At 39.7% G+C, this 13,512-nt stretch overlaps 1 protein-coding gene across 1 annotated transcript in view; it reads right to left on the reverse strand.

Annotated features, from left to right (window-relative positions):
• Window positions 1-11,568, reverse strand: part of LOC121360972 (mucin-5B) — a 41,644-nt gene extending 30,076 nt beyond the window's left edge. Inside the window, exons 1-12 of the mRNA XM_041481211.1 lie at window positions 11,470-11,568; window positions 9,557-9,812; window positions 8,034-8,148; window positions 6,701-6,788; window positions 5,631-5,764; window positions 4,998-5,223; window positions 3,777-3,902; window positions 2,956-3,073; window positions 1,556-1,694; window positions 863-964; window positions 577-646; window positions 200-337 (exon numbers count right to left, since the gene is read on the reverse strand). Of these exons, the coding sequence (XP_041337145.1) occupies window positions 200-337; window positions 577-646; window positions 863-964; window positions 1,556-1,694; window positions 2,956-3,073; window positions 3,777-3,902; window positions 4,998-5,223; window positions 5,631-5,764; window positions 6,701-6,788; window positions 8,034-8,148; window positions 9,557-9,812; window positions 11,470-11,551 (1,594 nt within the window). The 5' untranslated portion in view covers window positions 11,552-11,568. The remainder of the gene's footprint in view (window positions 1-199; window positions 338-576; window positions 647-862; window positions 965-1,555; window positions 1,695-2,955; window positions 3,074-3,776; window positions 3,903-4,997; window positions 5,224-5,630; window positions 5,765-6,700; window positions 6,789-8,033; window positions 8,149-9,556; window positions 9,813-11,469) is intronic.
• Between the last annotated feature and the right edge of the window lie 1,944 nt (window positions 11,569-13,512).

A 13,512-nucleotide genomic window follows, 5' to 3' on the forward strand; every position in this document is an offset into this window, starting at 1 on the left:
GCAGAGACAGGAAACAGAAACACAAACATCTTAAATGGTGTAAACAGGAGATTAGTGGCAAAACCAAGAACATAGTCTGCACTTCACAAGTCTCTGATGATGGACTGTTTAAACAGAAGGAGTCTAAAAGATTTGCACACTCTAAACATCACAGAGATTTTCTTCAGCACATTGAAGGGTTTAGCCTTATGTGTCCTACCAGATGTGTGATTCTGAAAAGAATGATCAACTGTTATGGAGAGCTGCATTACAGGTTTCATTTGCACTCGGATCTGCACTCCAGCTGAGCTCAAGATTTTGATGAAAAATGTAGATTGTCTGAAGATGGTGATGCCATCTAAAAAAAGAAAGAGAAAAAGAAAAAAATGTTGTATGCACTTGCAAATCTTTACAAAACTGAGTAAACAGGAACTTCCGTTTGCCAGTGCATCCAGTAACACAGAGATTCCCAAGGAATCCCAGACCTAGTATCCACCCAACAGTGAGTAGGATCATGTTCTTTTCAGAGAAAGGAGCAGGAATCCCTCTGCAAAAGATGTAGGCTATTCTGTGGAAGACATGAAGAAGGGGATTTACCTTTTCTTACAGGCAGCTTCACAATGAAATTGTTCATGTAGATATTTCCACAGGAACATATTTTTATCGTCTGCAGGGAAAAGGAAAAAAGCCCACAGTAATGAATGCCTATGATGTGAGACAGACAAGAGCAACCTGACAAGCTTCACTAAGCATTGAGAAGTAGTGTCTTCAAAACCTTATCACCTGTGGGGTCAGTGTAACTCAGTGTCCAGACATAGAACAAAGAATGTAAGGAAAACAGAAGTGACCTCCTATGTATTGCTAATTAAAAACAGTTACTCACAGTTCTTCCTAGTGTTACCAATACATTCTTTAGGCAAGTCATTGTCCTTGAAGTCCCACACTGAATGATCTCCCCAATCACCACAACTGTGTCATCAGTGTTCTGAGAAGACATGAGAAAGGTATGGGCAGACATTGTTAGCATGTTACAGGCTGGGAGTTTGAAGAGAAAAATGTGTCACTGAAAGGCTAAGAAGGAGTAATGAAAGAACTGGGGTATTTGATATCTAACGCAAACTGTTTATTTCATTGCCAAAATCAATAATTTCACTAACTTTCCTTTGCACTCTTTTTCCTTGCTATCAGCTTGTGTGGATCTCATTTAGAGGCATTCACAGATAATTCAATCTTTTTGCAGAAGTTTTGGTTCGTCCACTTCCTTCTGACAGTCACACATGAAGAAAGCTTCAAAAGAAATGCTTGAATCAACACTAATACGTCCATTAAGAAAATTATTTAATTTTTTAAAAAGTACAAGTATGTTGAAGCTGCAAAACTTTGAAGTTAAGCATCAGCAATTGATTTGCAATCCATTGCAAATTCAAAAATTTATGGGGTTTAAGACTGAGCATGTGTTGAAGTGCTTTGCTGGATTAGTGCCATTTAATTAAATTAAGTCATATAAAGCTCCAGTACAGTTTAAAGCCTCGTGCTACTCGGGAGATTTAGGAGTGAAAAGAGAAATTGCTCATACCTTAGATAAGACATAATGACAGTTGCCATGAAAATTGAACCTCTTATTATCGAATGTTGTTATATGGAATCCTCCATCTATGTGGCAACTTCCAGAGCAGGGCAGAGAGATACAGCTCCAGTGGCCTCCTTTGCAAGTACTGTGCAAAATCCAAAAAGCAGCTGTTAGAATAAACACAGCTTCAAGGGAGCAAAGGCGATGCACCATTTTAATCTTCACAGATGTGGCCTCTTTGTATTTTTAGCTCATTATCTTGGCTTCTTATTCAAACCCTATGGGTGGAAGCCTTTATATTAGGCCATTAAAGTGTGAGGATTGAATGCCTATCAGTGAGAGAGTTAACTGCACTGGGCTTTGGGCTGGGTCCCTCAGAGACACACTGAGATGGGAAAGCAAGAGATGGTTTTCTGGGCCTAAATTGTTTACTTGACTTTTTAAAGAAAGAAAGAACCCCTTCAAGCAGGATCTTGCAACATTTTGTGCTACTGGTGCAACTGTTCAGCAAGTCACTGATGGGATGTTTCAGGAGCTAATTGTGGAGGGCCAGAGATAGTGAGCAATTCTCACATCTGTGCACACAGGAAGAAAACAGTCCAGCCACATAGGCTTGGGCTTTGAGGGGAGTAAGTGAGGATGTGGCAAGATGGGAGCCACACAAAGCCCATTAAGTTCAATTACTCAAAAGTTCTGGGATTTGAGGAGCATTTTCTCAAAATGCAGGATAATCTAAAGGGGCTTGTAGAATGTTTGGCCATGCACCATACCACATTTAATTCCTCCCTATAGCAAAGCTATAACTGATGGTTATAACTTTGCTATAGGGGAAAAAATAGCATCAGAAAATGACATTGTGTTACAGGAGCACAGATAACACATACAGAGTAAGAAATAAAACTGTTTTGAGAGTAATATACCTGAGATGTTATCACCTTTCACCAGTGGAGAATGGAGATGGGTTCAAGCAGACAGGTTTTTTAATCAAATAATTCTCAAGGATCAGGACTTCTGAGATCTGGCCTTTAAATAGCCTTGTGGAGATCCAGATATTGTTGGAAGTGCCACTTATTAACATGGTATGACTTCTCACCTCACTCTAGTGAAGTGAGAAGTCTCTGAATTCATCAGTAAAGAGTCTCATTTTTCTACATTCTGAAATCTTGAGCTCAGTTTTCACAAGCAGTTTCAAGTGAAGGTGGGTAATAAGTATGTGTGGTTGAGGAATACCTCTAAGTTTTCCTACACTGTTGAAATTCAGAGCAAGGTTTTGAATTGTTATTTAAGACATATGACAGGAAAAGATTAAAACAAAAAAAAAAAAGAGAAAAGTACAGAATGAAACTCATCAATATTTTGAAACAAGTACTTCTGCCTTGTTAGTGCAATCAATACAACAACAGTACCAGTTCTGGCAGGGAGTGGAGTAAGTTCCTCCAGATGAGTAGACTTTGCCTTGAAATGTACAGGGGCAGCTGTCTCTGGGGATGCACTTCTTGCTGCTGAGGTCATCAAGGATAGTTCCTGTTCAGACACAATGGCTAGTTATTCCTTTGGTGAGTCTGGGAAACACCATTAAGGAAGATTAAATATAGAAAAAACTCTGGAGTATTCAGCATTTCTTAAAATGAATGGAATACTTTTAAAGGAAAACACCACACTAGGCCCTTTCAGATGTTAATGGATAGGTAGTATTTCTAACTAGAACTCAAATGAAAGCAATGCAAAACTCAAAGAACATTTCCTGTTGCAAAATCTTTCACTGTGAGCAGGATTTGCAAGGGTGTGAGCCAGTTTCCATCCTTTTCTAACAGTGAATCTAGCAGAAGTCAGAGCCTCACCTTAGACTATTCATGTGCAAATTTACACATACACATACCTGGAAATGCATGTATGTTTTGTGTCACTTAAGCTACAGCTAGATTTAGTGTCATAGCAGGGAGGCATCTATAGACATCTTCACCTGCATTCTTACTGTCTAGAGAGCACCTCTTGTCTTTCCATATTTGCACCATTTTTTCCCTGTCTAGTCCTTAGAAGTCTTTACCTCCCTTCACCAGTGTCAGGATCTCATATCTTTAGAAATCTGACTCTTCCAAGAAGAATAAGTTGGTAAATTATGCTAGAACAAGCAGTGTATTTGTTGTGTGAAATGGTAAAGAAAGGGAGCAAGCTCCCTTTTTGTCCTTTGATGTGTGTGATCGTTGGCAGAAGTGAGCTGCCTTACCAGGAGGACAGAAACAGCCATCTGTACATGGGGCTTTACAAATCTTGCTCCTTTCTGGATCTGCACATGTGTCAGCACAGGAATTTCCACATTCCATGTACTCCATGTTGTTTGGGCATTCCTGATCTGCAAGACCAAACCAAAATGAAATATGGTAATGATGTATTTTGAATATCTCTCAAATTGTTGTGTCACTACCTGTTGTGATAAGGCACGAAATGATGACACAGACACTGCTGCTCTCGAGGGGAACAAAAAAGAAAAGAGCTTTATTTTCTAACTCCAACATTTATAGTTTTCCAAAAGTGACAGTGGATTAGAGGGTGACAGTGCCACCTCTCCAATGCCACTGGACAAACCAAGAGTCCATCAATTCTCTCCACTTCCATAAAAGAATACAAAACATAAGTTATTTACAAAACTGTGTGTAAGAAAGTTTGTTGAAAGAATGTAAACATCAGAAAGTTTAACAAAGTCTTATAAAATCAGGGCGGCAACTACCCAACCCCTTCTTCCTCCTTTCCTCCATATCTTGTTTGCAAGACCTTCTATGCAGATATGTTGTGCTTGTTTAATGTCTTAAAGGAATGTTTTATGGCCACTTTATCTTTTGGACAAAACTGAGCTGCTGGGAAATGTGAGCTATTTCATATTACTTTACTAGCTCAAGGTTGACTGAAGTCTCAATACAAGCAAAGAACACCAGAATCATTTAGGTAGTGATAACAGTTTATTTTTGCCTGAAGCATCAGTACTTCTGGCATTAATTTGCTATCCCAATCCACACCAGCAATTTGGGTGAACTACCTGTAGCCTTCCCCCTGGATTTAAAGAGACTTCCTGCTCAGTAACTGGACAACTGACTATGAAAACACAGGGTAAGATAAGTACAAACATATTGCTCTTCTCAGTAACTACTTCTGTCTAGTTCTCACCATGTTGAAATAAGGCTCTTTATGAGTTAACTGCACAGAGTAAAATTAAAAAAAAAAAAAACCTCGAGAAAACTTAGTTGTAAGAAGGAGGTGGGCAACATCAAGGTGTAGTTCTACAAAATCAAGTTAAATTTGTAGTAGTTTTTCCATTAACAATGTTTGTTCAAAGTATTTTCACAGATTGATTCAAGGCAGTTACCAGAGCTCCTAGCTTTGCTCTGCTGGGATCAGAATATTTGTGTAAACATCTAACTTGAAATAAATCTCCAGAGCAGTAGCTACTTACAGCAGAGTTCTTTGGTCCTCCATTCCCCAGGGTCTCCCTTCCTCAGGACACAGTCTCGAGAGTACTGGTTTAAAGTGCTGCATATGCAGCTGGGAACCAAATCAGAGTGAGAAGAATTAACTGCACAGCGGCACATATCCTCAGCACAGGTTTCTATGTAGTCATCAAAGGCAACCACTCTGGGGCAGTTTCCAAAACGGGACATAAGTTTCTTGCATCCTTTTTTCTATTAAAAAAAAAAAAAAAAGCATGGGGGAAAGAAAAGCAGTACTTGATATTTTACCACCTTTTAGGTTTTTGAATATACACCCCAAGTTTTGATATACAATTCCAGGGTCACAGAATAATTCAAGTTGGAAGTGATCTCAGGAGATTATCCAGTCTAACTTTCTGCCACAATGTCCTTTGTCTTGGACTGGAAGCTGTCATTCAGCTGGGCATTTTCCCAATAGCTATTTCTTTAATACCATAATAGGATATTCTTTCAGCTATAAGATCATAATTTTGCTCAAATTCATATGTAGAGTTCTAAAATATTCAGTTTAGTGCATGCTCTGTAATTAAGATTTGTTTCAACAGTCTCTTCAACACTGTAGGTTGGGAGGGTTTGCACTTCTTGGTCCACACACTTACATATGTACTGCACCTATTGTCTTTCCTCCTGGGATGTCTTCCAGTGTGGTCATCTGGGCTCACATCAGCACACTTTTGTGATGGATCCTCTACTTTGTGGAAGTTTCCAAACTGTCTTGGATGCATTTTGTACCCTGCAAAAAACCCCAGATGCATTTCAGTAACTTCCCACAATTCCTTAGGTCAGTTAATGGGCTATAAAAATGCACTTACTCTTTGGACTCAAAGGCAGTATGCACTCCATGAGATGCCCAAATTTAACCAGCATCCATATCTTATGGAGGATGACAGCCTGATATAACCTTCTGCTGGGATAGACTCAGGAATCTGGCACACTCGTATCAAGGACTGCTGTCAGCCCGGGCATTTGAAATCATGTAAGACTCTTGAAATTTCTGTTACTTCTGATCATTTCCAAAGACTTCTCTTTGTCTGGGGTGTTTGATCTTACAGAGTTTTCTGCTCACATGTATAACAGTCATACAGGTATTACATAAAGGAATGTTGTTATAACTTTGGATTCAGTCCTGCAGCTGATATCCCAGGATCAAGGTTTCTTCATCCATACAACCTGCTGCAGGATTAGAGGCTAAGCTATTTGCAATATCTACAGGTGTCAGTGGATGGCACCACAGTTTCTTCAAAGATATTTTGTGTTTTTCATGATGCTTTCATTTCATCATAGAGGTAAAAATAATCACAAATAGAATGATTAAAATAGAAGAACAGAAAATGCACTCTTGCATTTCCTGATGTTATTGTTCCTGTTGTATATATATTGACGTTATATCCTGACAATGTATGTTATTGTCAGTGGGGAACCTGGCAATGTTGCTGCATGATAGCCAAGTAATTAATTTTGGTCAAAGAGGTTGGAGACTCTTACAAATATGAAAAGAGCAGAAAATCACAAAAATCTCAGAACCTCTTAAAATACATTTCCTGTATGTGCAAATTTTCATGTGCTTGTCAGGAAATCTGAAAGCCTGCTCAGAGGAAACAGATATCATGTTTCATGTCATGTATAAGGAGGTCTGTTCTGGGTAGAATATGCTGTATTTATGACCTACCATCCAAAATCAAATCATTCTTCTCATTGCCATCATAGTTCCCACACAGACCACATATTTTCTCTTTGTATGTTTCTTCCAGGTCCAGCTACAAAAGAGGAAACACAAGAGTTGAAAGGGTTTTTCCCATATCAACAGCACTTGTTGCAAAGTGATTCACAGCAGAAAAGTGCAGTGGCAGAAATGCTCATTCCTAGTTTGTAGCAATCTCCTTTTCTGGTACAAATCTCTCATAAAACTTATCTGCAGACAGGCTGAATTCAAATGGGAAGAGAATCCTCCAGCAATTGTTGTTTCTACCCACTAAAGATGTAACTGAAGCATGTTGAATACTGGATTAATCCCTGGACAAGTGTCTTCCAGCATAAAGACACTGATATACAGACATTTGGTACATCTTTCAGGGTACCACAGCTCCTCTCTGGGCAAGTCAGATAACTGTGCTCTAATGCTGGACTTCTAGGCGTGGGTCTGCCAAGCATTACTTGTTTTCCCCATACTTAGTGGAAATAAACAGTCAGGTTAGCATACTATTGCCTTGCTGGATAAAACTATTGCACCTTATCACTCCTACATGTTTGGGGAAGAGTACTGGTGCCACTCAGGTCAACCCAAAAAAGGCAGTGCTTTTCCTACTGTTGTGTCCACTCTACAGTAACGTACAAATACTGCTTTTAACGCTTTAGGTATTAATTAGTACATGGGAAGGGGGAAAGTAAATACTTCAATAAATCAGAATTTCAATATCACGTGGTTACTTACTGATATTTTTTCTCTCTGTTCCCCTTTTACCCTCTCTCTATCTCTCTGAATGGCAAAACATGACAAACAACTTCTATTTCAGTTAATCCTGATTGTAAAGGATAAGTGTTCACACACAAAAGTGTAAATGCACTGGTACAGAAGAGGATATTCCAAGGTAGATGTTTAGAGGAGAATTCCCACATAACATCGCTTTGGAATAAAAGAGGCCAAGGTCTGAACTGGTCACACATATCAGTTTCCCCCACAATATGGGCATGAGACAGAGTAGCAAGGCAGGGCTGGAGGGCTGGTGCTGCAGTGCCCCATGGAGCAAGGAACTAACTGCAGATGTGCTATATCCAGCATTAACTCTTTTGTCACATAAAATTAGCTGGAAATACCATAGGGTTGTGCCCCCATGCCCCTGCCCTGTGAAACTATTGCCCAGTTTGGTATTTTTGTATAATTTTATGGACAGTGATACCTCCCACCCATAATTTCATATATCAACACAGTGCTTGCATCCAGCCCTGTTTTTCATTACTGATGAGGTTCACCAGGAGGAAAACAACTAACTGACTGTTCATACTAGGAGAGTGTCAGCCCAGTTCCACTTGAGTGTCAGGCCCAGCTTGGAAGTGACTTGGAAGTAAGTACAGGTGTCCTCAATCAGAATGCTCTTCAAGCTGAAAGGCATGGCAATCCTGGAAATTTGAGGGGACAAAACAGATTGCAGTGAAAAAAAGACTGATTAAATGCTTACAGATATATAGGAAGGAAAACTAGAGTTAAAGGAACTAAATAAGACATGGGAATACTCTTTGCAAGGTCAGACTTCATCCACATAATGCATTACATTGTCCACTGTATCCTTTTACTAACCTTAATCCATTACACAATGCATTTTGGTCTTGTGTCAGTACTACATCAGTCACTCAGCTGAGAGAAAGCAGCCAAATCCAAGGACCTAACCCAAAATTTTATAAAGAGCAAGATGACAATATTGGGAAAATGGCCCTCAACATGAGAACGCTGCAGGTTAGCATAATTCTTTCAGGACCTCCTTGATATCTGGGATTCGCAAACAACTCCGTTCTGTTACACATGCACTCATGCAACTCAGACCTACATTACTTTTCCATCTTACCAAGACAATTACCATTCAGTTTGCAACAGTCTAAAAACTTAGAAATTCAGAAAATGGCTAGAAGATAGGAGATTTCTTGCCCCTTTGATTTAGGAGACACACATGGGCTTTGGTGCTATAATTACAACAGAGTGGTGCTATTCTATATTTGGTTGTTTCTAGAAGGCTGTCAAGACAGCCCATATGCTTGCAATTTTCTCTTCAACAAAATGTGAGGGGTTTTCCCAGAGTCAAAGGTTGCCTAGGCCCTTCATAATTCTTTGCTAGGAGCAGGACTCTGCACTTCTCACAAGGACTGCCCTTAATATTGTGCTCAACTTTCAGCTGTTGTTGCATATGATTTTTACTTAGGGAATATTTTTACCCATCTCTTTGCAGTTTCCTTTGTGGCTCACTTTGAATTGGAATTAAAGGTGTGAATTTTGACTTCTAAAAATTCTGTCTTTTCTTATAAGAAGATCCTTGGGTAAGTTATGATCTGCAAGGCACAGCAGTTTTCTAGACTAATCTATCTGGAAATGGAAAACTATCCCTAAAAGAACCATCTGTTCCTGAACAGCAACATAAAACCGTAGGGTTAGTACCACAGAAATAATGTTTTGAGAAAAAAGAACAACCACCAAACTTCTACAGATCTAACCTTATCTAAATAAGGTGTTGGGGTTTATGGTTGGTTTCCTCTATCCCTCCCTCTCAAATCAAAGCAATATTAAGAAAACCTTAAAACACCTTCTGTTTTTATAATATACACATTGCTCTCTACTTAACTTGATGGTGTTGGTCTCTGGGACGTGTAGTTTAGTTTAAATGCCTCTTGCCTTCTCAAGCACTATGGGGGGAACTCTTCACAATACCCTGTTCAAAAAGCTGTGAACATCTCATACACAGCCACTGCTTTCCAGTCAGACCACCTAACATGTAGCAACAAAAATGCAGCTCAAAACAACATTTCAGTCTTTACTCACTTCTTCCCATTCACCGTGATTCCCGTCTCCTTCACCTCCAGGACCACTCCATCAATGGTGACAGTGAAGTAGATCAGGAAGCTGTTCTTGGCACTGCGCCTGATCTGAATGTTAAAGTCCTGGTAGCTGTCATTGCAGTGCGAAGCGAAGACATACGTGCAGGTTCCAGGAAAAGTAAACTTTACATGGTCAAATGTATGGAAGTGGAAATTGCCCCAGGTGACACATTCGCTCCTACTGACAGTAGAGACCTGGACTAAAGAAAAATCATAATAGGGGAGCTTAGAAATTCACCCATATGAGGTGCTTGTCTTTTTTTTTTTGCTGAAAAACATTAAAGGGGCAGATTTTCAAAGGCAAAAATTATAACTCCTGCAAGATACTAGCATTTGGGAAGCAGTTTCATCTCACTGAACTTTTGAAGTCCATGACTTTTGAAGTACAGAGACACCTGCAATGTGAGCAGATTAGCCCAGTCTCCTTTGAAGTTAACAGTGAAAAGCAGAAGAGGTTCAGCTTTCTCATCTTACATATGTGCCTAGCAAGGAGATGCTGTAAACCACATTCATCTCTCCATTGTCTAGAAAGGCTGTCTATATTCATGCTGTAGACATATTTGCACTGCAGATATCTAAAGTGAAGTGATGAGAATTCCATTCTGGATGTCTAAATCTCATTTAACTCAGGCAAGACTTTGTGTTGAGTGCTTTCCAGGAGATATCACAGGTGGCATGAATTTACAGCAAAGTGGCAGCTGCTGATCTCAGTGGTTGAGGCTGCTACCAGCTTCTGCTGTTGGCTAAGAGATATTTGGTTTTCCTTCTAAACCAAAACTCATGTTTTGGACCTCTAAGCTCTACCTCTGTCAAAGGTATAGATACATAGTCTAAGTGCATATAAGATATTACTTCAGAAAGCAGTTTTCACACCACTGAGCTTCACAAGGAAAACACGAATCACATTGAATTAAATTATATATGCCCACTACAAAATACTTTCAACATTTCTTTTGAAAAAATGACAAATGAAACAGGCAAATTTCTTTGTGTTGTTCAGGTAGCATGTTTAGGACTATCAACACAGCAACATCCCCCACAGATCAAATCAAAAACAGTTACTCATTTACTCAGTGAACTCTAAAATTTTATTAAATATTCCTGCCTAAGAATCAGCAGGGAAGAACTGAGAAACTCAGATCCTTATGTTATAAATGTGCAGCCCAAACTCAAGTGCCTCCTAAGTCCTTGCAGAAACAGCTTTTTAAAGGGACTGCTAGTGTCATAAATGGTTGCAGCACTGAAGTGGAGTAGGGAAATTTAGCACTTTTCTACACAAGAGTAAGGGCAAGTGAGAAAGTTTAGCTATCCTGGAAGTGAAACTGCTGGAATTACTAAGGCAGCAATTGGTACATCAATTGTATTAAGCAGCTGGAGAAAGTGTAAGACATTAAAAATCAAACTAGGAGGTAGCAGTGCACCAGACCACAAAAAATGCGATTCCTGCTAATGCAGCATTTCATACTGGTCAATCAAGCCTAGCTGGTGATATGGTAAGTACTTCTTTTAGGAAGAATATGTGTGAAATGTGTTAAAAAGGGTGTCACCATTTTGTTTTGTTTGGTTTTTTTTTTTTTGGGTTTTTTTTTTTTTTTTTTTTGTGCAAACTGCATTCAGAGGGTCTCCTATTTAAGATTAATCACTTAAAGCATAAAACATAAAACACTACCTAGTAATGAAGGAAAAAAAGACATAAATGGTTGACAATCAGGATAAAAATGTACCATGTTTAACAGTATCTGGCATGTCTACATCTCTTATATGAATATATTACAAATTTTCATTTGTCAATTCTATTTCTCACCTATGGAGAGCCATATGAGAGCAAGTAATGCAAGAATTAGATTCTTTTCTTACCTATCTGAACTGGTTCTTTGCCCTTGCAAAAACTCCAAATTAGGCAGAAGATCCAAAATGATCTCCCGTTTTTTATTTCCATCTTGCCATGAAGTTGTAACTTGAAAATCCTTTCAGGGAAGTGTTTTTTCTTGGCTTATAGGCAGATTTTTTATAGTCCAGGAGTTTGGCATGAGAACAGAACACTGATGGCAGGGTCCCTGAAAGGTGGAGCTTCATTACATTTTCTTTCAGTCATTCATTATTTACACCCAGAAACCTCCCATTCAAACCCAGAACCTGAACAGGTATCCAGTTCTTTATTGCTTTATGGGGCCAGAGAGCTGTCTGTTTCAAATTTCCTCCTTTGAAGACAGGTCCCCTCACCCTCCTCCTACAGCTGTTATTTCTTTGGCAGCAATAGTTTTTATTTTTTATAACATCTGATTAATTACAAGCAATCACTGTCCTCTTTCAGAGTTTTTCTCTGTCTTGCACATCAGCAGAATCCCCCAGCCCAAGCAAATGTGTTTGTTGCCTTCACCAGCTTTAATGGCAACTTCTAAACAGAGAAAAAAGTATTATCAGGTCAAGCATAATGTATGGTTTATTTAGAGCAAAATCTTTGGCAGGAGGGCATTGTCCCTTAAGAAGTGTACTCAAAATATTTTACAAAAAAAGGCCAGATTTACTGCTTCAATAAACCAGAAACAAAACCAAAAGTGCAAAACTTCTCACCTCAACTGCACAAATGGCAGTTTTCACTTATTCTTTATGCACACAGAAGTGGTGGATTCTCCAAACATCATAAGGGACCAGTGCCCAAGTCCTGTCATAATGTAGAGCACAGTTCATTCCTTCACCACCTAACTTACGCTGCTGTAAAAGAGTCCCTTGGTGCTCTCAAAGTACTTTAATATCTTACCACATACCCCTAAAAAGTCCAGTGAGTTCAGTCATGAGCTCTACAGCCCCTTGTAGGACACCCTACAAGGATATTTTGATATCAGTAATTTTAGAATCCCTTCTGGAGATTTACTTGCTTTGTTGACACAAACTGACCTTGCATTTCTTTTCCTCATCTGTGCCATGAAGGAACTGCTCCTGACAAGAGAGGAAGCCTCTCACTTATTCACAGAAAATCAAACACAGATAACAGACATTCCATGCTTCCAGCTGCTCCACCCACTTTGGGAAACCAGCAAAGTCAGAGTGATTGCCAGTAGTTAAGTGGGCACAGATACAGTGTAAGGTCAGCATAGCTTTGCAAGGCCTCAGGTCCAGCCTGCCTATGCACCCATTGGGGAATATGAATATGAATGACTTTTATCTGGTTGGCAGGCAGCAAGCTGGGCCTTGGGAACAGGGTCTTGCTCACTGCTTTGCCAGACTTTGTGCTATTGCCAAAGTGGAATGTCCCAAAGCTGGCCTGCTGCTGCAGCCCTATGCAGGCACAAGGTGCTTTGCAGAATTGCAGGTGACAGTGTCTGCCAGATGAAGATTTGCTGCTGCCCTTGCTCTAAAGAAAAGTCTGCACCAGCGTGCGTGAGCATTGTGCAGGACATGAAACATGAGTTCGTGTTACCCCTTTGCCACTGCCCGTGTCCCATTAATTCCATTGTCAGTCGCACTTGAGGCAGGGCACTACTGGAAGGTAGTTCTTGAAGCCCTGCCATTTTGGCTGGAATACAGAACCAACAGACTTTATGGCACTGGTGATGGAAGTCATGAACTGCTGCTACTTTTCCTTTTAATCACAACACATCTCCCTCCTGATCTCTCTCCAAATAGGTACAAAGTAAGTTAGAAGAATATCTAGTAGATAAACTTAACCATGAGAATATGACATTGGAAATATGAGGATGATCTGAAATTGAATACAGTGAAATATCAACACTCAAATACAACAGATTCTCCTGGTAATGTTATACTGAGTTCCTGTTCAGGCCACAGAACAGGGCTAATGGCAAGTGTGGGGAAGGGCTGGGATACCCAGGAGGAAAAGCATATAGGTCAGTAGACCACAGATACAGACTAAGACAGCTTAGTTGAGGGTAAAGGTGG

This window comes from Pyrgilauda ruficollis, unplaced genomic scaffold (genome assembly GCF_017590135.1).
Source record: "Pyrgilauda ruficollis isolate IOZ18807 unplaced genomic scaffold, ASM1759013v1 scaffold55, whole genome shotgun sequence".
Classification (NCBI taxonomy): domain Eukaryota; kingdom Metazoa; phylum Chordata; class Aves; order Passeriformes; family Passeridae; genus Pyrgilauda; species Pyrgilauda ruficollis.